This window comes from Tursiops truncatus, chromosome 9 (assembly GCF_011762595.2).
Source record: "Tursiops truncatus isolate mTurTru1 chromosome 9, mTurTru1.mat.Y, whole genome shotgun sequence".
NCBI lineage: Eukaryota > Metazoa > Chordata > Mammalia > Artiodactyla > Delphinidae > Tursiops > Tursiops truncatus.
Window position 1 is genome coordinate 63,906,813 of NC_047042.1, and position 23,839 is coordinate 63,930,651.

The 23,839-nt window shown below is 35.4% G+C and overlaps 1 protein-coding gene across 4 annotated transcripts in view; it reads right to left on the reverse strand.

Annotated features, from left to right (window-relative positions):
• Positions 1-558: 558 nt before the first annotated feature.
• Positions 559-23,839, reverse strand: part of HERPUD2 (HERPUD family member 2) — a 42,110-nt gene continuing 18,829 nt past the window's right edge. For 2 of the 4 annotated variants that reach the window (XM_019925543.3, XM_019925549.3), the window contains 7 exons: positions 19,708-19,785; positions 17,017-17,130; positions 14,375-14,529; positions 5,806-5,928; positions 2,698-3,021; positions 1,874-1,991; positions 559-1,416 (listed from right to left, as the gene is read on the reverse strand). In XM_019925543.3, the coding sequence (XP_019781102.1) occupies positions 1,255-1,416; positions 1,874-1,991; positions 2,698-3,021; positions 5,806-5,928; positions 14,375-14,529; positions 17,017-17,130; positions 19,708-19,785 (1,074 nt within the window). In that variant the 3' untranslated portion in view covers positions 559-1,254. Of the gene's footprint in view, positions 1,417-1,873; positions 1,992-2,697; positions 3,022-5,805; positions 5,929-14,374; positions 14,530-17,016; positions 17,131-19,707; positions 19,786-20,727; positions 20,889-21,328; positions 21,390-23,839 lie in introns of those variants that run through there. The other 2 variants (XM_073809824.1, XM_073809823.1) reach the window with 2 other exon arrangements.

A 23,839-nucleotide genomic window follows, 5' to 3' on the forward strand; every position in this document is an offset into this window, starting at 1 on the left:
TATTCATCTATATTTTTTATTAGTAATTTCATGGTTGAACTGCTCGTATTCAATCATGATGTTTTGACTGACATCTATAAACAGAAACCTAATTTTACTTTTCAAAGGGTTAACCAGTTACCCTTGCAATGTCACCTTTAACACTGGAAGTAAAAAACTTAGAGAATAATTCATGGAGTCTTCTTAATTTTATATTTTGTTCCATTATCTAATCATATATTACTGTACCAGTACCATATATTACTTTAAAATACATATCATGTGAGATAAAAGTTCTTCCATAGTAAGCTCTCCTATCCTCATTTATTCAATCTTAAGCTACCCTATAAGAGACTTACTCCGTTCTTAAGAAATACTGAATTAACTTTCACAGGGATTTTTAAATAAACTAATAAGGTTTCAGACTACCTGAGAACTAGAAGATATCCATCTGGAATGGAAAGAGGTGAAAATGACCTTGAAGACTTTAGCAACCCAAAAAATTACTGAAATTTACATAGATTTTTGCATGTAATGGGTACATTATGGAAGAGTTTGAATAAATAGCCCATAAGACAGTTTACCATAATTGACCTTTTATTTTAAAAAATTACAGGGAGCAATTTCCAGAATCTTATTTTATAAAAGTACTGCCTATATCAAACATTTTATATCACTATTAATTCCATTGAAGAGCTGCCTTTTTTTTTTAAGGTACTAATTCCAATCGATGGGATATGCCCTTAAAATAGAAAGTTTCCATTTATTCAAATGTCAAAATTAAGATTATTGAGAAGTTTATTGCTTTATGGCTGGGCAAGATGCTACTAGCACATTTTAGGTAAATAATATTCTTTGTTAAAAACTATGAGGTCATTCTGTTTAAAACTTTCAGGATAATTCACAGAAAATAGATATATGTATTCAAATTATACATTGAAGGGCTGAGATATTAGCTAGACATTTATATGTGAAGCAGCTCTTTAAAGAAGACACACAAACAGGTCTGTCTTGGTATAATATACATAATTGAAATTAATAAAACCTGGAAGACCAATATTATGCTATGTTCTGTTAAGATCTTTAAAAAAAATCACACATTTAGTAGTCCATTTGTGCTTAAAATATTCATATGCATGAGAAGCTTAAAGAAAAAAAAACACCTCTATACATGATGATGAAAAGAAAGTAATAAATTTTTTTGAAATTGCACTGTTATTTAGAACACTTTCCTAAATTCAGACCCTCCTTTGCAACTGGCACAGTTTTTCAGGTCTAATTGGCAACCTGGGGAGGCCCCTCTGGTATTAGTGAAGTAAAGAAGGTGGTGATAAAAGACCAAGCTGATGCCATTAATCCAGGCCTTTGAATTGCACTGGCATCTTCACCTGCATCTTCTCCACTCTCATCTTCAAGCCCATCATCCATAAGACGCTCCTTTCAAACAAAAGAAGAAACATGTTCCTAAGTGATCTGAACAGCTACCATTAACTCATGACAGAAAAGGAGAGAGCTAAATTCTTCCCAAAGGAGGAATATGAGCATATAATAAGGAAGTGGAACTTCATGGTCATTAGAAATCTTCATTAAATCCAAAATTGATAAATTCCTCGTTCAAGTTCAAAGGGATAACTGCCAGTTTAATATAATAAATTCTCACTGTGTGCATAATTTTCTTTTTAGACTATTTTTGGGAAGAATGATATTAGTTCTTTCCACTTAATTCTAATATATGACTGACAGTATTATAAGTTCTCCTAGATGAAACCACACATTTACATGTTAACTTTCCTTCAATACTATGGAATACCCCAAGAGTCTTTTATTATGTTGATCTCATACAGTGCTGAAGAAACATCTATATTTAAAGTATATGAAAACCTCATTAGCATACCATTTCTTCAAGTTCTAGATTGTTTGCATTCTGCACATCATTGTTGACTTCGGCATTATTGTTGGGAGCCTGTTGCTGACCTCCTTCTTGCCTAAAAGGAAACCATCCAGCTTGGTGTCTGCTCAGTAAAATAAAGAGAAAAGAAAATAAGTCACAACTGTTTTTATTTGTAACACTATCAAACATTAGTGTCCTACAAGAGAAAAATGATTAGAACTATGATAAATGAAAAGACCAAATCTCCTACTTCAGGCCAAGAACTACCCCTCTCAAAGCAGTGACAGGAAAACAGGAATCAATTTAAGTCTAAAGTTTATCATGAGCTTAACTGACTCTATGCTAGATATTAAGACAAGTCAGGAGTCATAAAATCATTTTTTGGTATTTTTCAAAATGAAATTCAACTAGATATTTGTTTGCCTCTTGGGAAAAAGGGGGGGCAAGGGACAGTTAGTCTGCTTATGAAAAAAAATCTGACCTATACCTATAGGACTTACTATTGATAACTATAATTAATTAAAAAGCATATCCTCTGCAAGACTGCATCATACACACCTCAAGTTTTAAATAATTGATAGAGCATGTCTAACTGAACTAACAATTTTTATAAAAGACAGTAAAGGAAAAAATCTGCTTCTAGACAATTCTGATAAATGTTCTTACGTTACATAACCTGCTTTGCTTCTGATGCCAGATATCTGAAGGCCAACATTGATATTCCTTGACTCAGCATTCACAACAGACTACCACATGCCAGATTCCGTGCTGAACAGTTTTAGAAAGTAATTAAAAGAAACCACACAAAGTGAATGAACATCACTCACAAATAAACCAGTAGCATGGCTCCCATTACCATGATAAACCGACTAAAAGAAGAATAGAAGTACACAATGCTAAGGAGAATTGCAGCTCGTGAGAACGTGTACATCCAGTCTAGCCAGTCTCGATTGAAGTCTTCTTCGTTTAGCACTGGACCTCCCTGTGCATTCATTTGAACATTCTCATTCATGGGTCGATTTTCTTGGGCCACTAGGTTTGGAGCTGGTGGGGGTTCTTCTCCGGGAACGTGTGCCAGATTTAGAGGCTGTGAAGCAGCAGGCTGGGCTGGGTTGGCATTTGATGTGGCCTGAGCTGAAACTGCAGCTTGACTGAAATATTCACCAAAATAAATATTAAAAAAAAACCAAACATTTATATACTATATTTTTCAAAACTTCCTGGGAAGTCATATGTATTTGTCATAAACCTAATATAGAATATCACAACTCCCGCACCTCATTTCCTAGGTAAGCCTAACTCCCAGTGGAAAAGTGGAGCCAACATGGATGGCAGGAGTAGCTCAGGAAAGGATGTTCTCCCAGCCTGGTAGTCTAGGTTAGCAGGGGAGAGGTGGAAGAGATAAGAACAGCCATGTGATCACTACTGTTTCTCTCTTTCACTAAATTATAAGGTAATGACCAGATGTTTTTCCAAAACTTTTCACTAATGGCCTCTTTTGCTCTTCTACAGAGGATAAATGACCCCCACACCCACCACCTGTTCCTTAGACCCGTGTTTTGAAAGATTTGTCTAAAAAAGTACATTAATCAGGGCTTCCCTGGTGGCACAGTGGTTGAGAATCCGTCTGCCGATGCAGGGGACGTGGGTTCGTGCCCCAGTCCGGGAAGATCCCACATGCTGCGGAGCGGCTGGGCCCGTGAGCCATGGCCGCTGAGCCTGCGCATATGGAGCCTGTGCTCCGCAATGGGAGAGGCCACAACAGTGAGAGGCCCGTGTACCACAAAAAAAAAAAAAAAAGGACATTAATCATTACCCTGTGTGTCCACTCTAAGTGATAAATGATTTGTATTAGTATTTTAAAATATTAACGAGATCCAGGTAACAATCCCTCAACCCCAATCCTGACTTTTGGGAACTCCATCTGGAGAACACTGGTGTAGGTCCTTATCAAGTTATGAAGAACTGTGGTCCTAAAGTTTGCTTATAATTTGATTGCTTAAAAGTCAGAATAAATTTTCCTTTAAAAGACTCCCGGTAAAATGATAATATATCTGAAATTTGCTTTAAATTATTTAGCAAAGGGGGGAAAGTTGTAGAACCAGACTGTCCTGAATTGATAAATGTTGAAAAGCTGGGTGATGAGAACACGGATTCATTTCACTCTTCTATCTTTTTATATGTTGAAATTTTTCTACAATAAAGTTTTAAAATCAAGATAGCAATATAAAATAGAAGTTTTCTAGGGTACAAAAGCCTATATTTAAGCCAGTTATCTAATACATTGTATATGTAGAGGGGTCTTTCATTTCCAAAACACTTCCTATCTCATGGACATTCTGATTCATAGGTGAGTTATTTCATTAAATGTGAAAACTTGAGGCTCAGAAGTTAAATGATGTACATAAGGTTATATGATTCAGTAGCAAACTACGATAAGCCCCACTTACCTTACACAGTTCTTTTGAGGTTATAAACAAGACAAGGGGTGTAAAGCATCTAGTGGAGTACTAAGGACAAAGCAGTCACTCAAATGATAACCATTACTATGGCGACAGGTAAGGTATAAAGAGCCTTCCTGTAGCCAAGGGGTTATACAGGAGAGCATTAGGATATGAAGTTAATAAAGCAGGTAGCTTCCTGGGGTAAGGTCTAGAGGAAGGATAAGGATACAGACTTCACACTGTAGGCAAGAGAGCCATCAGATGTTTTAGGGGATGGAGAATGACAGACTCAATTATGTGTTACACAAATTAACCTGGCAGTAGTACAATGAAATATAGTAAAGAGCCTAAAAGGAGAAAAAGTGATTGCAGTAAAGTGGGTCTAACATTAGAAAAGAGCTTCACAAAATATTGAAAGTAAGATATAGGGAAGGACGGAAGCTAGAAACAACATACTAACTCATCTTGGTAAGTTGCTGGATTCAGGGATAACAGAAGCCAGAATCAAAGCTGACTAAGGCTAAGAGCTTGGAGGATGATTAAGAAGAGACAGTATCACTGACAAGGAAGTCAAGAAGGAAAATGCACTTAAGGGGATGGTGCAGTTAAATTTCAGACATGCTGCATTTAAGGGAAAGGCAAATTTCTCTATGGAAATCTCCAACAATTAAGTGGAGACACAAGAGGAGGCACAGAAGATGAAGAACGGGAGTCATCACAGAGAGCTAACAACTAAGGCCATGGAAAAAGGAAATCCAAGATGACTGGCCCAGGACTGAATCCTATCTTCCCTACCAGACTATCACAAGGCACATGGTAGGTATACAAATACCTAACTGAACAAGAAATGTTACCATTTAGAAAAAGGGAAAAAACAAAGGACACAAAATGAGTGATCAGAAAGAGAAAAAGAATGAAGAGGATGACAGAATCACAGAAACAAGGACAGGAAAACATTAAAGAGAAGCTAGAAATGTTAAATGAACACACAGGAAGTCCAGAAGAAAGAAAACCGAGAAACTGTATTTGGTACTAAGATTGTTCCATGCTGATCAGAAGCAAGACTTACTAAAATACCAACAGTCCAGAGAGCATATTAGCCACAACTGAGCCCTACATCAATATGAGCCTCCCTGGCATATGGTTCTTTCTATTCCCTTTTTTATTCGACATCCTACCTTCACGTAGATTTGCTGCCTTCCAGTGAAACTTTCCTAAGTTTTCTCCTCTTAAATAGATAAAATGTTCTATTAAAGAAAGCACCTGAATACTGCTAAATATAATTAGGGGAGAGAGAGAGAAGCAAAGAATAGGTTTAGTTGATGTGAACAGGATGTGAACCCTTTTTCCTTTAGCCAAATACTTTAAAATAATTTTTAAAAACCAATGAAACACATCAGTAAATGAAATCCCAAATCAACTTACTTAGAATCAGAAAGAAAATAAAGCAAACACCACAATGAGTAAAAAAATAAACTCAAATTAACTTACTATTGCATATAATACTGATGCGCATACATCTGTTGCCACCATAGCATCTGCAGTGGGCTGAAAGCGGGATACACAGGGAATCCAGCCGGAACAGCCTGCCCAGGAAGCTGGTTGTCTACATTTCTAAAATCGAGTAATAAAGAAATGTCTTTTAATGCTCCAGAAGAAGTTGAAAGCATTTCTCTACATTTTTATTTCTGAACTACAAGTAATCCATTGACAAACGTATTAAATCTTAATGAAAAATACTTATTTTCAGCATTCCTCAACTAAGACATTATAGCTTATGTAAGATGACCCTGACCCCAAGTATACAGAACAAGTAACATCACAGCCCAATTTTAATGGAAAAACAAAGCAAATGTGCGGCCAGATTAAACATCTGCTATCTTCTCATTTCAGCACAGAAGTCAAAAAATACTTTCATTACATTTTTAGTACATTCTTCTTGAGAACCAAAACCCTAAATTTGGGGGAATTAGCAAAAGGATATTTTACATTAGTAATAAAATATTATTTAAAACATACCACCTATCAACTGTAAAATAAAAAATGAACATTATTAAAATCTGTAAAATATTTTTTAGTTAAATAACCAAGATTAGCAGACATATTTATACATGCATTCCTAAAGTAGATTAAAATTCTATTAATTCAGTAAAATTTGTGGGTGGTCACATTTAACTTTTCTTTTCTTTTTTTTTTTTTTTGGTGGTACGTGGGCCTCTCACTGTTGTGGCCTCTCCAGTTGCGGAGCACAGGCTCCAGACGCACAGGCTCAGCGGCCATGGCTCACGGTCCCAGCTGCTCCACGGCATGTGGGATCATCCCGGACCGGGGCACGAACCCGTGTCCCCTGCATCGGCAGACGGACCCTCAACCACTGTGCCACCAGGGAAGCCCACATTTAACTTTTCTATGCCTCAGTTTTCTCATCTCTAAAATGGGGCTAATAATAGAATCTTCCTCACAGGGTTGCTAGTCCGTACTCAGTAAATGTTAGCTGTTTTTATTTTTACTCTCCCCTACCACTAACTCTGAATATGACTTCAAAGTGTGTAATGTGAGGTTTGCAGAAATTCGCATACCTCAAGACAACTACAGGGATAAACATATAAGTAAATGCAGAATTTGTGAAGTTTGTAACTCTCCTTTTCTTCCTATTACTTGAATTTTATCTTAGCTAATATTAGTTTGATCTATCCAGAGTGAGACAAGAATAATTAACAAATTCATGAACTTTAATTTTATATTCTAAAGAATGTTAACATACAATTAGTAAAAATTGATTATAGAAACCTAATTTAGAAGAGCTTGGGAGGCTAAGACTTATCAACAAACTGTACTAAAGGCAACTTGGTGCTAGATTAAGGCATCAACTCTCCTGCATGTAACCTGAAATTTCCTCATCCTTGGAGGAATAATAGGAGCCATACAGTGGCTCCCATCCTCAGAAGATCCTCCTGCCTCCTGAATGCAGCCCTCCCCACTACTTCCCAAGCCTTCCCACATACTGAATGAAGAAGGAAAAGCAGAGAATCCTCCATGAGAGTTCCTCCCAGCTCTTGATAAACAAGTCCTGTATAAGAAGAGGAAAAGAACCTTACCCCACCTATACATTTAAAAAGATATCAATTAGTGATCAAATCTGGAGAGAAAGCCATACCACTGGAGCAGAGACGTATTATAAAACATTTATATAAATGTTTTGGCATTTGTATAAATGCTGTTAGCATTTCCCCCAGTGAACTGATGCCTCTGAGCAAAATGAAAACTATCTAAATCAAGTATTAGCCATAATATTAGTCAGTATCTAGGTATATATTTAAATTTTCTTAGTATTTCCAACTAAGAAAAAACTCATCCCCCTAAAAGTAGAACTCAACCGATCTCTACCACTAAGAGGAAATATAACCTCACACAAGTCCATTACTTCAACTGTTAAATGTGAAGGCTGGACTTTGTCACTGTTTTTAAAGGTCAAGGGAAGAAAAGGCCTCTAACAATCACTTAGAAAAAATTACTATAGCTTCCCACCTCACCTTCCTGCAGCCAAAAACATAAATGTGATTACTGAAACTATGTTGTCAAGAAAATAAATTAATAAATTCCCCTAGATGATTCCCATATGCTTCTTCCCTTTCTCACCAATAAGTTAAAAACTAGTGGACTGTATAATTGCTAAGGTACATTCCAGGCCCAGGTTGGTATACTACAATTTTCCATTGTGTTAATTATCCTTCAGACAAGATGTTATATATTTGGTACTCTACAGAAAACAAGACAAAAGAGTTTATTTGATATGAAATTATAAAGTTACTGTTAAAGCACATAATAATAGAGTAGTGAAACATATTACATAAGAATTTAATATATTCTAGAGGATGCATCATTAAATAACACAATAGAGAATTATTATTTGGAGCTGGGAAAAGTGATGACCAAATTGGTGGTTGGGGGAAGGGAGTTTAAAGGTTCACCTCATTCCATATTCAAATGAGTTTCAAGTAGACTAAAATAAAGTATTGAGTTAAACCACAGAAAATCTAGATGCAATTAGAATTGACTATTTACCAAAACTATGGAAGGAGGAAGACTTTCCTAACTTATAAACAATAGAAGAAAGCACAACAAAGATAACGTATTTGACAACATAAAATTTAAAGATACTGAGCTTAGAAAAAAATGTTTACAATAAATATTAGTTAATATCTTTTCTATATAAAGAACTCATAGAAATTGAAATAATCATTAGGACACCAAATAAATGCAAATAAAATAAAGATAGGGATTTTTTATCTGCCAATATCCAGTGTTGGCAAGGGGTATTAAGTGAAACCCAACTCTTTCATCGCCAGGAGGATAAATTGGAATAAGGCTTTAAAAAACAATTTCATAAAATTAAATACCTTTAAAAATGTTCACTTATACTCAACTGCCCAAGTAATTCTGCTCCTGAGAATTGCTTAAAGAAATATGAAATATGGAAAAAATTTTCACATGTCTGCCCTTTTAAGCCTTTGTACGTACTCATCCCTCTTAGGAACCATACACTCAGCCTACTCCCACTCCCGGCCTCCTTTCCCCTAATAACAGAGAGAAACTGAAAACAAGGACAGTAGCTCATGATTGAAAAGAGAGAACCTTATCATAGCACTTCTCAGCATGCTTACGTCACCTGTTTTTAATTCCAGTCCTATGAAGGCATTTATTCTCTGATCTATCTACTTTGACCTACTTCTACTTCTAGGAGTCTATCCTAAATATAAATGGCAAAAATCTGAAATGATATATGCACAAAGCTATTCATTACAACACTATTTGTAAAAGTAAAGATGGAAAATAACTCAAATATTCATCAATAGGAGAGTGGATTTCACAATTTATGCAGTCAGTGAATTGGTGTGCAGATGTAAAAAGGAATGAAAATCTCCATATCCTCCCACAGAATGACCTCCTGTATATTCTGTTATGTGATATTTTGTTAAAAAGCAAGGTGCAGAATATGTATAATATGCTATCTTTAATGTTAGAATGAAAAGGATATATTTATATGTGTGTATACACATTGTGTGTACGTGTGTGTATACACACTTTCTTAAATTTTCACTATGAAACAGTGGAAGGATAAACCAAAACCAAAAAGTCATAAAAGTAGTTACGTATTATGGGGAGAGAGAGAACAGGAAAAGGGAATAAAATGAAAGCAGGGCTCTTAATGTATCTTGTTTTATAGATTTGAGACTGGAACCATAGAAATGTTTTATGCAATTAAGAAAAAAGCTAAAGAAAAATAACAAGACATAAAAAAAATTCAAAGATACGGAAACAAATGAACTCGTGTATCAAGTCTGCAGCATATCACACAGAGAAGATTTATTCTACTGACTTCAAAACATAGTACTTTAACTGTAATAGGATAAATTCTAAAGACAAAAAAGAACCATACTTGGGGGAAGGGAAACACTCAACTCCAATCCCCTCCGCCCATCCTGTCCACCTAAGGGGAAGGAATACTGAGAAGCACCAAGTAGGTTAGGCTCTGATAAACCCTAGCATGTGATGTTCTGGTAAAATTGTTTCTCCTGAGGGCAGACCTTGTTAAGAAGAACAGAAAGGTCTGGCGTTATTTCAAAATCATTTTCTTTTCTCCTCTGCTTGCTAGAAACACGAAGGAATTCCTCTCTGGTGTTTACTGTGAGGACCTGGTCAAGCTCCTAGAAGCATCTCAAGTCTTACATTCAAGTCAAATTCATTTTGAGGTAACTTTTTTTTTTTTGGCCATGCCCCACAGCTTGCAGGATCTTAGTTCCCCAACCAGGGATTGAACCTGTGCTCTTGGCAGTGGAAGCACGGAGTCCTAACCACTGGACTGCCAAGGAATTCCCATTTTGTGTTAATTTTTAAGTATGGTATAAAATAGTAGTCTAGATTCATTCTTTTGCATGTGGCTGTTCAGTTTTCCCAACACCATTTATTGAAGAGACTGTCTTTTCCTCATTATATACTATTGCCTCCTTTGCCATAAATTAATTGATTATATATGTATGGGTTTATTTCTGGGTTCTCTATTCTGTTCCATTGATCTATGTGTCTGTTTTTATGCCAATACCATATTGTTTTAATTACTGTTACTTTATAGTATAGTTTGAAATCAGGGAGTGTGATGCCTTTAGCTTTGCTCTTCTTTCTCAAGATTGCTTTGGCTATTTGAGGTCTTTTGTGGTTCCACACAAACTTTAGGATTGTTTGTTTTATTTCTGTGAAAAATATCATTTGGAATAATGATAGGGATTGACTGAATCTACAGATTGCTTTGAGTAGTATGGACATTTTAACAACACTAATTCTTCTAATCCATGAGCATGGAATATCTTTCCATTTATTTGTGTCTTCAATTTCTTTCATCATTGTCTTATACTTTTCAGTGCATGGCTCTTTCACCTCCTTGGCTAAACTTATTGCTAATACAGACTTTGAATGTTGTAGATTTATATTTGATCTGGAACTATGTCCAGGCTACACTATGCTTTTTTAAATGGTTTATAAAATAAAATAGTATATGATATTTCTATTTAAAAAGCATACTTAGAAAATTATTTGGAAGGAAACTACAAAAATGTTAGCAACAGTTATTTCTGGGTGGTGGGTTATAAGCGATTTTTACTATTAAAAAATCGGATAACACAGAAGGGTACAATGAATAGGTTTTCAGTTTTAGTAATTATAAAACAAGGTTGTTACTATTTCGGGGGGGAAATTGAGTGTACATAACAGTGGGTATTCTATAAACCAGTCAGCAGTTTTTGGAGTTAAATAAATATGACAGCACAGCACACTGAGTCCAAAATAGTCAGTCAAGATTTATAAATGTGACATTATAAATGGATAGCCAATGTGGTGATATACATGTACTGTTTGGTCTTCTCATGTTTCCTCAGGATCTTGATGGGCAAATTATCACCTGCATTAGAGCTTCTTAAAAAGTGAGGTTCCCAGAATGCTGTTAAGTTGGCAGATTCCTAAGCACTACCCTAAACCTAGTGATTCAAAAACTCAGGGAGTAGGGATCACAATTTAGCAATTTTAACAAGTTCACTAAAGATTGAGACCTACATGGTGGAAAACACATGTGACTAGTTAAACATAAGCTGTACTGAAGTCTAAAAAAGGTGTGCAGAGATTATATTTTGTTGGTGAATTCTTCAAGGTCACTAAATTACTGCTCTTGTACATTTAAGGCTAAGGCTATGTTCAATAAAATTTACTTAAGGACAGATGTAAAGTCTTCATTAGTAAAAAATTACAACTATAAGATGAAATTAAATCACGTTCATTGTTGAACTGAATAACCTATTTACTGAACTTTCACTTAAATTGTTTTGTAAATCACAAAGTGCTCTTTCCAAATATAGATTCATTTTCCAGCACCTAGCACTGGCATTCATTCAAATGTTCAGTGTATCAGACTCACAGATGACTATAAATCTGTTTGCTGAATGAATGTACAACATTCATTTATGAATATGAATGAATTTATAAATAACTGCTAACACATCAGTAAACACTTTACATACATGAACTCTTAATCCACACAGAAATCCTGTATGATAAGTACCGTTATCTCCAGATCATGAGCAAACTGAAACAAAGTAGAGAAGAGACTTGCCCAAGTTAGTCAGTGGTTAGGGCCAGGATTCAAACCAAGGCAGGCTGGCTCCTGAATCTGTACATCCGCTAAGCTATACTGCCCTCCTGATTTAAAACATTATTCATCTAGTAATAGATTCCCTAAGTGAAGCTCAAATCTTTAAGGATTTTATTGCTTATCATCTTAATACTCATTTTTAGCAAAATAAACACTATTTCAGATTTTTCTAATCTGTTTTATATACTTCTAAGAGCTAAGTGCCTTTGTCTCCAAAGTTTGTTGATTTTCTCAACAGCCTAAAGAAATTATTAATCTTTTCCCAAGATAACCATGGTCTTATTCTGAAGATATGCAACTTTACATACTTTATTTTGTTTATTACAAAATATATTCACTGTAAGTATGAGAAAGAGTTAAAAATCTTATTGTGCAGAGAGTTAAAAATCTTATTGTGCAGAGATAACTATTATTAACATGTCATTACATATTCTTCCAGGTTTATTATATCCATAATTTTCTCACTTTCTATCACTACCACCGTATTTGGTAAAATATTAGTAAAATCACTCTGTATAAATTAAGAGGAACTGAACTGTCTTACTCTGCAAAAAAGACAGGAAAGGAATCACTGTCATAAGACAGAAAGTATTTTAAGCCATTATTCTATAATGTAAACCGTGACAACACTGTTTTTTATAAATAACTAAATTTTGCTTTGTAATAATCATTTTCTGAAAACAAAAATATTGATAGTTTCATAGGATGCTTCATAAAAGTCTACAATCAGCCCAATCTAAACACTTATTTTTTAGAAGAAAAACTCAAGAATATGAGACAGATGAGTCTTTTAAATATTTTGCTATATACTCCGCTTTGTTTTTCTGCATTAAGAATTGAATTAAGTTTAAAGTTCTAAGTAGAAAGTACCTGTATGTTATTACATCCTGTTTGGCATAACAATCAGCGGCTACTCCTTGGTTATATCACTTACTACCATTCTGAGGAGTCCTAGCCATTTCCTTATTTCCAGCCTCACCATCATGGATCTGGAGCACTGTCACACACTGCAGTCCCACAGCATGATATGCAACACAAAACAACTATCGTTACCTATTATTCATGTTTCCTTTACTTCAAAAGTACTCTGGTTTCAGACATAACCCAGGTCTAAACTGTATTCTCCAAGATCCTCCTTTCTGAGCTGTCTGAAAGATATGCTGTGGCTGTCGACTGCATTCCCCCCTGGAACTGCCTAACCCAAGAGGCCTGCTGTAATTGCTAAATATAAGGTAGCCATAGCAAGCTTCTTGAGTAAACTCCTCCAAGAAAGACTCTGGATAACATGCAATGGTTAGCATATCTTCATAATACATCACAGTTTTATTCTACCTCAGTTGTTACCTCACTGATCATAAACACCAGTGGAAGTTTTTAAAAGCATATTACTGGGCCCTATACTCTTCCAAGAACACTCTTATTCACCCATCTGCTCCCCAGAAGACTAATTTGCATAGACCTATAGTGAGACTGAGTAAAAACAAAAATTTTAGTTACCTAGATCCTTGTTATTCAAAGTATGTTCTAAGCATCAGAAGCATCAGCATCACAGGGGAGCTTGCTGGAAATAGAGAATCTCAGGCCCCATAAGACCTACTGAATCAGAACCAGCATCTTAATAAGATCCCCAGGTGATTAGCACTAACATTAAAGACTGAAAAGTACTGCCCTAGACAATTCTAATGTACAACCAGCTTTCAAAAGCACTGCTCCTGGGCTTCCCTGGTGGTGCAGTGGTTAAGAATCTGCCTGCCAACGCAGGGGACATGGGTTTGAGCCCGAGTCCGGGAAGATCCCACATGCCGCAGAACAACTAAGCCCGTGCGCTACATCTACTAAGCCTGCACTCTAGAGCCTGCGGGCCACAACTACTGAGCCCTCACGCCTAGAGTCCGTGCTCCACAAAAAGAGAAGCCACCGCAATGAGAAGCCCGTGCACTGCAACGAAGAGTAGCACCCGCTAGCCTAAACTAGAGAAAAGCCCACGTGCAGCAACAAAGACCCAGCACAGCCAAAAATAAAATAAATAAATTAAAAAACAAAACACCATTCACTTAAAAAAAAAAAAGCACTGCTCCTGGGAATTCCCTGGCGGTCCAGTGGTTAGGACTCCATGCTCTCACTGCAGAGGGCCCGGGGTTTAGTTCCTGATCAGTGAACTAAAATCCCACAAACCGTGTGAGACAGCCAAAAAAAAAAAAAAAAAAAACAAAGCACTGCTCCACCTAACCCTCTAATTCTCAAAACATATAATTAGGTATATGAGTAAATTTCAAACGTACTTTGATTACTGAAGGGGGCTACCATGAAAGTCTGGAGTCACAGATTTTTAAGAGGCCCACAGCTATCAGTTTCACTCACCCTTGCATTACATATGGGAACTGATGACTCTGTGCTGGGTCGGTTTGTGCTTGTGGAAGGGTTCGTTGCCTCAATCCTTCTGAGGACGAACTGGTAGCTAAAGACAAGGTTTCTTGACTGGATGATGGAGTTGATGATCCTGACAGATCTGAACTCTACAAACAAAAATGTAATTATTTTTTCAAGGAGATTTAATTCATTACAATCACAATATTATAGACACATTGCTAAAAATGTACTTATGAAATCCCTCTGCAAAGAGTGAATTTTAGAAATTTACTGATTTGACTCCTGTGCCCAGCTTAATAGGTAGATATTTTAATTCTTATGAGACTGAAGAGTTTAGAAAATCAAAATCATTTAATTACACATTAGTCCATTTCTCAACTATAAAGGGCTGAGTAGTAATTATATACAAAAAAATAGCACACAAAATTTGTGAAAATTAAATTCATACAAAGCTCTTTTCATGATGCTTAACACATAGGAAGTGTTTGATAAATGGTACTCATAACTGTGTCACTTAAACAGTTACTATGAACTACTACTGTATAACAGCTACTGTATAACATGCTATTAGTAGTATACTCGTTTAAAATATTGAGGAACATGCTAGAATTTTGTGTTATCTCTGACATTAACAAGGAACATAACCTTAAAATTCACTTAACCCCTGAGTCTCAGCTTTCCTATAAAAAATGAGATTGAACTAGATTTTCAAGATTTCTTTCAGTTGTAAAATTCTATTAGTTTATAGATACCACCAACAAATATTGTTTTTTTACAACATGAATAAAATACCAAACAGGATTTTAAAATTCTCATGCTTCAGTGATGTCAGTAACTCACAGATTCAATAACCTCAAACAATATAATCTCTTGAAGACCACCTCAATTTGCTACTGCTTGAAAATAGTTTGTCAAGTGTTTTATGTAAATTTAAAACACAATTACATTTTATATAAATTCCCCACTTTAAAAAGCTGGGTACAAAATAATTTCAACATCCTTCCAAGTTCACTAAAATTGCATTTACCTGTACTGCCTTCCTATTTACAGCATGTCTTTTTGCCTCTCTACCTTCCTTAGTCCTGCCATGTGAAATGGCCCAAGGACACACTGGTCTTTTGCAAAACTAACAAAAGCTTTAAGATGTTATTCCACACCACACAGACACCAGAAACCTTACTAGGGAGCCTGATTGTCAGGCACATGACCTGGAAAGTGTTCTTTTTTGGCATGATTTCTTGTTAAAGGGACCATCAAAATATGGTGTTCATTAAAAAATTAATAGAAGAAAGGCCTAGCCATTTGGCAGCACAGCCTAATTTCTCTAGAACTAATTACTTCTGGCCTTATTGGATAACTCTTTCATGAACAGATTTTTAAGACATTTTCAAGTCCCACTGAAATTTATCTGCCATAAAAAATTAAGAGGAATTCAACTTAATTCTCCTTTGATACTTTTTAGATTTTTATAACACACCTTAAAAAAACTGAATATATATACTAATGACATGAAATCATGAACGAGGAACCACTAGAAAAGTGAGAAGGTTCTTTGTCAACAAAAAGAGGAGCAACACAACTGTGTCCAAAGACTATACACAGAACTCTATGCCAATGCCAGGGTTTTGTCCCTTCTTATGCAAGGTAGGAAACATAGAAAGACCCTTAGGTTTATTGACAAAACATATCTCAATTTAATGTAAGCTAAACTCCCATGGCTGGTACTAGAAAATACTATTAAGGCTATGCTAATTAAATACAGCAACTAGAAGATGTAGTTTCTTAAAGAAGCAGTTAACTGGCAGTATCTATATCACCCATGCCATTCATCCCCTCCTTAAAGTTTTGGCTAGATTCTTGGCAAGAAGGAAAGTACACTTAGCAGTACAAAAGTTCCCTGCCCAGGAAGTTTTAAGCAAGCTTCCACTCATCCAGTCCTTTTCTTTCACCTCCAAAAGTGTCACATAAAGCTTTTACGGGAAACCAAAAATAATTTAATATAAAAGATTTGAGACGGTGTCTCTAAAACTTGTAGACAATATCTAAGTTGAAAAGTTCAACTAGTTTTTAAATTTTCCAAAACAGTTTTAAGCAGATGGAAAAATAAGAAGGGAGAAATGAATACTCAAGTCTGAAAGAACTGAGTAGGTTAAGTAATTATTCCTCCCACAGTTGGAATATAGGCTCAAATGCAATCATTTTAAAAAACAAAGTTCTTGACTAAGCAATCTACCAAGAAGATTTAGCAAACTTAAAGTTTAAATAATTTAATCTACCTTGATTAAATATACTATATCAAATACTTTAAATATTTCTGAAATACTCGCCCTAGAGTTTATATTATATAACCATATCATAATTCTGTTTTTTGAGTATTTCAGTAATTAAACCCCTGAAGATTGGATCTATTACTGACCTGCCATATAGCACATTATAACTCATGGGGAACAGGCTTCAGGGGATAACAGTGTGTATTGGATCTCTAAAATTGAAGTTTAAATGCTTAACTTGAGCTGTTCAAAACACAGTCTTACAACCCACAAGAGCGAATTGTTCTGTTTTCCACTTAGTTTTTAAAGGCAAAAAAGGATAATCAGAAAACTTCAACATTTACTCTGCCCAAAATAACTCACAGAATTGCTGCTGGATGTCAATGCTTCATGACTTTGTCTACTGGTGCTGGATTTTGGAGAACTGGGAGGAGTCCGAGAAGTACATACTAGATGAACCATATGATACTCATCTTGCTAAAATTAAAGAAGATTACATTTAAAGAGTAGTACTGGAAAATACACAGCTCAAAAATGTCAGTAGCTAAGCAGAAATACTTAATTCAGAACTTAAGTTCCTTCCTACCACAGCCATTTTATTAGTAATCAATTGCTGTCATTAGGACCCTTGTGAATTCAATATTTTGTCCATGCTTAGAAAATGGTCTCAATACTCAGGAATTGCTATATGAAAAAAATGATTATTTTGTATACCAAGCCGTTTTGAAGCAAACACTGCTGTAAAGTTGTGTCAGCACTATCTATTATTTCAGTATAAAAACATCTAGCATGTTAATATCAGAACTGTGATAGTCACACTGAAGTTTAGGCCTACAAACTTTGAGTAGTGAAATGTTTTCATTATTTGAGACCTTACAGCGATAAAGAAACTCAAGTAACTTCACTATAATCTCATTTGTCTTAGTTTTAGCAATAGTGTTTTATTTTTTTAAGTCAAAAACTGTTTTTATCTATAACACTTATGCACAGACATAAAGCATATATTTGAACTATATTCTGTAAATATTCCAAATGTGTTGCCATAAATCTACAACTACGACTGAAGGAAAATGTTCTAAAAATGATTAGAATTGGCATTTTAGCTTAGCGATTTCATGAGTATATTTATAGTTAGGCATAAAGCAAGTAAATAAGATGGAGAAAGGAAAGAGAATAAAGGGGGGCAGAGAAGAACAAAGGATGGCTCAGCAATTTTAAAAAAGAAAGAAAAGGGACTTCCCTGGCAGTCCAGTGGTTAAGACTCCACCTTCCAATGCAGGGGGCGTGCGTTCAATCCCTGGTTGGGGAACTAAGATCCCACATGCAGCATGGTGCAGCCAAAATTAAAAAAAAAGAAAAAAAGCATGTGGGATCTTAGTTCCCAGACCAGGGATCGAACCTGTGCCCCCTGCAGTGGAAGTGCAGAGTCTTAACCACTGGACCACCAGGGAAGTCCTGAGGCATTCTTCTTTTAAGTCTTCTGGTTGAAAATGATTTCTGGCAGCAAAAGCCTTTTTAAATGTATGCATATGCAGCCTCTAGCTATACTTGGGTAAAATAATAAATATATATTTCAAAGAGCATATAGCAAAAAGGTTTTTAAGGATAAAGACAGGGAAAGAATGAAGAGGTGAAGCACAGAGGATTTGGGGGGTAGTGAAATATTCTGTACAATACTATAATGGTGGATACATGTCATTTTACATTTGTTAAAATCTACAGAATGTACACCACCAAGAGTGAACCCTAATGGAAACTATGGGTTTGGGGTGATAATGATGTCAATGTAGGCATCAACTGTAACTACTATACCACTCTGACGTGGATGTTGTTAGTGGGGGTAGCTGTGTATGTGTGGAGGCAGGAGGTATATGGGAAATCTCTATACCCTCTGCTCAATTTTGCTGTGAACCTAAAACTACTCTAAAAAACAAAGTCTAGGGGCTTCCCTGGTGGTGCAGTGGTTGAGAGTCTGTCTGCCGATGCAGGAGACACGGGCTCGTGCCCCAGTCCGGGAGGATCCCACATGCCGCGGAGCGGCTAGGCCCATGAGCCATGGCCGCTGAGCCTGTGCATCCGGAGCCTGTGCTCCGCAACAGGAGAGGCCGCAACAGTGAGAGGCCCGCGAACCGCAAAAAAAAAAAAAAAAAAGTCTATTAAGAAAAGAAATGGGGGGGGGGTGAATCTGCTGCAAATTCCACTATTTTTGAGAGGGAAAGAGAGCGAGGGAGACAGAGAGGTTATTAAACCACTTTGGCAACCTGAAACTACGTGATTAAAATGAAAATGACAGCAAGAAGTCACAGTGGCAAAACTAAAATGTCAACTATCTAACAGAAGGAACATACCAGTGTAAGATTTTTTAAAGTTTCCCACAGGTGATCAATAAACATACAGGAGAGGATAGAGAGATTAGGGATATCCAGAAAACACTGAGTTAGGTCAAAGATCTAAAGCAAAACATTAACAGCTATATATTCAATTCTGCTACACTCACAAGCAAAAAGAATCTCAAACATTTGAAAAGTTCTAAAAGTATAAATTCCACAAATAAACAGGAGCTAAAAAGCTGCCATTAAAATAACTAGCATTCAATCTGTCAAAAAAACTATATTCAAATATATTTAACTCTGAGTACCAGCATTCAAAGTTTGCTAACTGATGGACCAATTGGGCTTCATTCTATTTTCTGTCCTGAAATTAAACTCCTAACCGAAGTTAACTTGTATTAAAACGTAGTTTTGTCAAAAGGGTATTTAAGAGAGGAGACTATTATCAATGAAAATCCTTCACCACTACTTGAGCACTCTACTCCTGCACAGTTTACTGATAACTCAGTACTGCTTTCTTACACAAGATAACAAATCCCTGAACACAAATATATAATCCTATTTTAGATTTAGCTATCAGATGGATATACAAAACTGTTACCTAAACCCAAGAGTTGATCTTAAGTAACTAAAAACTAAACTGGTTGGATATCAATAAAACTTCAGAACATATCTCCTCTAGCACTCTGAGTATCTGGTATCAAATAGTGGTAGAAAAGCTTACTTTTCTGAGAATGTCTTTCAGCTGCAGGTGATCGGGAAGCAGTCTGCCAGAATACACCAACCTCTGATCCTTTGTCAACTAAGAAATGGGACAAAGAAAAGAATTCAACTTTTTCTAATTATACAAATTTAAGGTTGGGAATAAGATGCCTTACAATGAGTAAAGTAAAACTCCCTTTAGGCACAAATAAGCAGAAAACTGACATAATTAAGAATTTTGTTTTTCCAAATTCCACTTAAGACATTAAAAGTTCAGCATATGGTAGCATATCTACTGTAGATATAATAAAATACAGATAATTACCAAATTATTTTTAAAACGAGGAAAACAAGGTAAATTGGAAGTTCGTATTTTCAGCCATAATGCAATCCATGTGTGACTGTCATTAAAAACCTTCAAGATTTTAAATGAGAAGGTGGCTGACTTTCTATTAACAGTCAACAATGGGATAAAATTCCAAGGTCACCAGTGTTGCTTTGCATTGTTTGTCAGTATTTTTAATCAAAAGTAAACATAAGATTTAGTTTACTCTTTACTAACATCTTGCAGGACAATTTATTGGTTTTAATTCCAAAGCCGTTTGGATTTAGTTACAGCTTTAGGTAACTATTCTTGTTTTTATTATTCCTGCCATTCTCATGAATACCTTCGTACATTTTTCAAAAACACAAGACTAAAGAAAAATCAACTCAAGTGCATGGAGATTCAAGTGCCATCTCCATATGCAACCCAAAATAGGAAATATGTTCTGGTTATCTCTGCCTTATTCTGTACTTAAAATAAATCTGCTAAGTGCTCACACTACAAGTATTAAGTATTTTAAATAAAAGCATTTATGTAGAATCCCCATAAGACCTCCTATTTCATAACTGAGGAACAGGCAAATGTTCGTTGAATTCTATTAAAACAGTTAAATATTAGCTATATCAACAATTACTAAACATGCCAAATCCAAGCAATAACTATAACAATCTTCAAACAGACTACATATGCAACATGGCTACTAAAAAAAAGTCTTACATTAAAAATAACCATAGTAGAAAGAGTCATACTGAGTAATATCTGTGATTCAGGGGTCCTTAGGTACCAAAGATCAAGGGAAGATATAGTTGTCCTTCCAAGATACTTAGCTTTTAGGCATAATTTAGCTTCCCCTGGAAGTATTTTTGAGTGTACCATTCCTAAAATGCACATATAAAAATTCTTATATTAACAACCAAATACAACAAAGGATTTTTTTAAAAATACATATCACAAGTCTTGAAACTTCAATCAATACATATAAATATTGAGTGGAGCACAAACAGTAAATTATATAACATAAGTTAAATGCTAAGTAGATAATGACTGACTTAATCCCTGGACAAATGAATTATGTAATGCTTTGTAAGTTTCCAAAATATACTTATTACTTCAGCTGCAACCTAAAGAAGTTTCTTTGATAAATACTACAGTCATCATAAACTATCATTCTTTCACCAGCCCAAACATTTAATAGATACTTCTCTGTCATATCATTCTGTATAAAAATTATCAGCTCTTTCCTTACGAATTTTTTTTACTTTACTTTGAAACTTCTCAAACATACATAAAGTGGAGAGAATAAAATGAAACCCCTTACCATCTTCAAGAATTCCCAAATATCCAGCTCCAACAATTATCAACATTCTGCTGTTCCTGTTTCATTTACCCACCTACCCCCATTTTGTTTTTGGCAAGGAAGAGAGTTTTAAAGCAAATACCACATATTTCTTTTTGCCTGTAAAAAACAGAATGTATCTGTAACAGTTTTTTTTCCAACTACCCACAATATTACCACATTCAACAAAATAAATATTAATTCCTTATAATGTGATATCCAGCACAGCTCACTTTTTCCCACTTGCTCAAAAATGTCTTTTTAGGAATGGTTTGTCTAAATCAGAATACAAACAAGGTTCACACATGGAATGGGGCTTTTATGTCTCTTGTAATTTTTTAACAGCTTCCACTTCTTTAAAATTTTTCCCTAGCTATTTGTTGAAGAAAACATGTTGCAATCTGGATTTGGGTGACTATGTCCTCCTGGTATTGTACAGCATGTCCTGTACTGTCTGTATAATGAAGTTAGATCTAGAGGGTTGATTAAATTCAGGTTCTTTTTTGACAAGAGAACTTCCTGTTGCATCATATTATTAGCACACTGGATTGAGTGACTTACTTTTAGTCATGTTAAGTTTGATCAGTGGGTTCAAATGTTGTCAGCCAAATTCATCCCTTATAAAGTCTGCCATCAAACATTCACCTTATTAACAACCTAGATCCAACTGCCTAGATCCATTATTTCATTAGGGGTAGAAAATATTTTCTAATTCTCTAATTCTTTCTGTATTAGCTGTGCTTCTTCTAAAAGAACTTTACCTCATCGACCATTTGCTTACCTAGATTACACAAGAAAGACAGCAAAAATGCTCAATTTATTCCCTTAATCAGTTTTCAGAATGAGTGCCCAAGCAACCTCCAGAAGTGACCAAAAAGTTTTGGTTTAAGTATCATTGTGAGCTTGTGGAATTTTGTTTTTCAGTGTACTGCCACCTGGTTGTTTTTGTTAATCCTCAAATTGCACCATCTTTGGCCAGTAGGAGTCCCTTCAGGTTGGATCCTATGTCACTTTGACATGACCTCTAAGAGCTTCCTTGCTTTTGGGCACACCAGGTTCATCTTCCACATTTCTTTCCCCAGGCCTGGAATCAGCCACTGTTCCAGGGGCCTTGATTCCTTTTAATGGGAAATGGCATCTAGAGACAAAATCTGGGGTCTAAGAGTGCTTATTGTTACTTGCTATTATTTCTAAGATTCTTCATTGAGGAGAGCAAGAAAATATGTATTTTTGAGAAAGAGAAACTTAAACCCTGAGTATATATTCATATTTCCAATTTTAATTAAACAGTATATGGTTTTTTATTTGTATCTCTATCACCCTGAAAATCTTTCGTGCTAATGATATTAACAAACGTATGCCATTAGCAAAAGTATTTATATGCTTTATCCTACTATGTATAATCTCAAATAATAATAACAATATTGGATGAGGTTTAAGATTTCTTGTCACTTTTTTCCGTCCTTAGATATATCCCATTAGGGATATGCAGTCAAAATACAGTTTTGAAATTACTTGTAATAATTCTTCTTACAGTTTTGTCACCATCCTGACATTGTTAAACTGTTTTGTTACCATTTAGGAATTTTTTTCTATTTAACTTTTTAAAATTATATATAACATACATGGAAACAAAGTAAAAATTATAGAACAAGGTACAAAGAGGTTTAGCTTCTGTTCCTACCCTCTTTCTCTATAATTCTGAATTACCCTTCTGTCATTTTTTAACAACATAACAAACCTGAATACAAATACACTTGTATTTCCCTTCTTTTCTCACATAAAAGATAGTACAAGATACTCCGTTGTACCTTGTTTTCTCACTTACTGTGCCCTGGAGATTACTCCTTAGCAGTATAAAGATGTCTTCCCCATTTTTTTTGACAGATGCATAATGCTCCATTACACAGAAATACTAAAGTTTACAATATGGATATTTGAGTGTTTCCAGGCTTTTGTTATTAATCATAGTGTCCTTCTTTCATACTATTCTACTTATTTCTCTATTCCCCCACTATATCCTGGTACATGGAGCTCCCTGGTGATCTTCATAAAAGCAATCTTGGTGGAAGAGTAGGGTAAAAACTTAAGTGGAATGGATTCAAGAGAACAGGAGAGGAGTACAGATAGTGAATATTCATAATTTATAAGGAGTTGTGCACTAAAGACAGGAAAGAAATAAAGCAACAGCTAGAAGGGAAGTGGAATCAAAGAGGGTCTTGTTTGTTTTACTGTTTCATGTTTTTGTTTTTTTAAGAAGAGAAAAAAAACATGTTTGTATGCCAACAGGAATAATCCAGTAGAAAGGAAAAACTGCAGATGCAGGAGAGAAAAATAGAGAATTTCAAGAGCAATGTCCTTGAGTAGCTATTAAGGGGTAGAATCTCATGTGAAGGAGCTGGACTTAGAGAAGAATATGGCAGATAGGTGAAGAAATGTTGAGAAACTTGTACATGATCCCACTACCACCTGTCTGTGTCTCAGTTTTCTTAA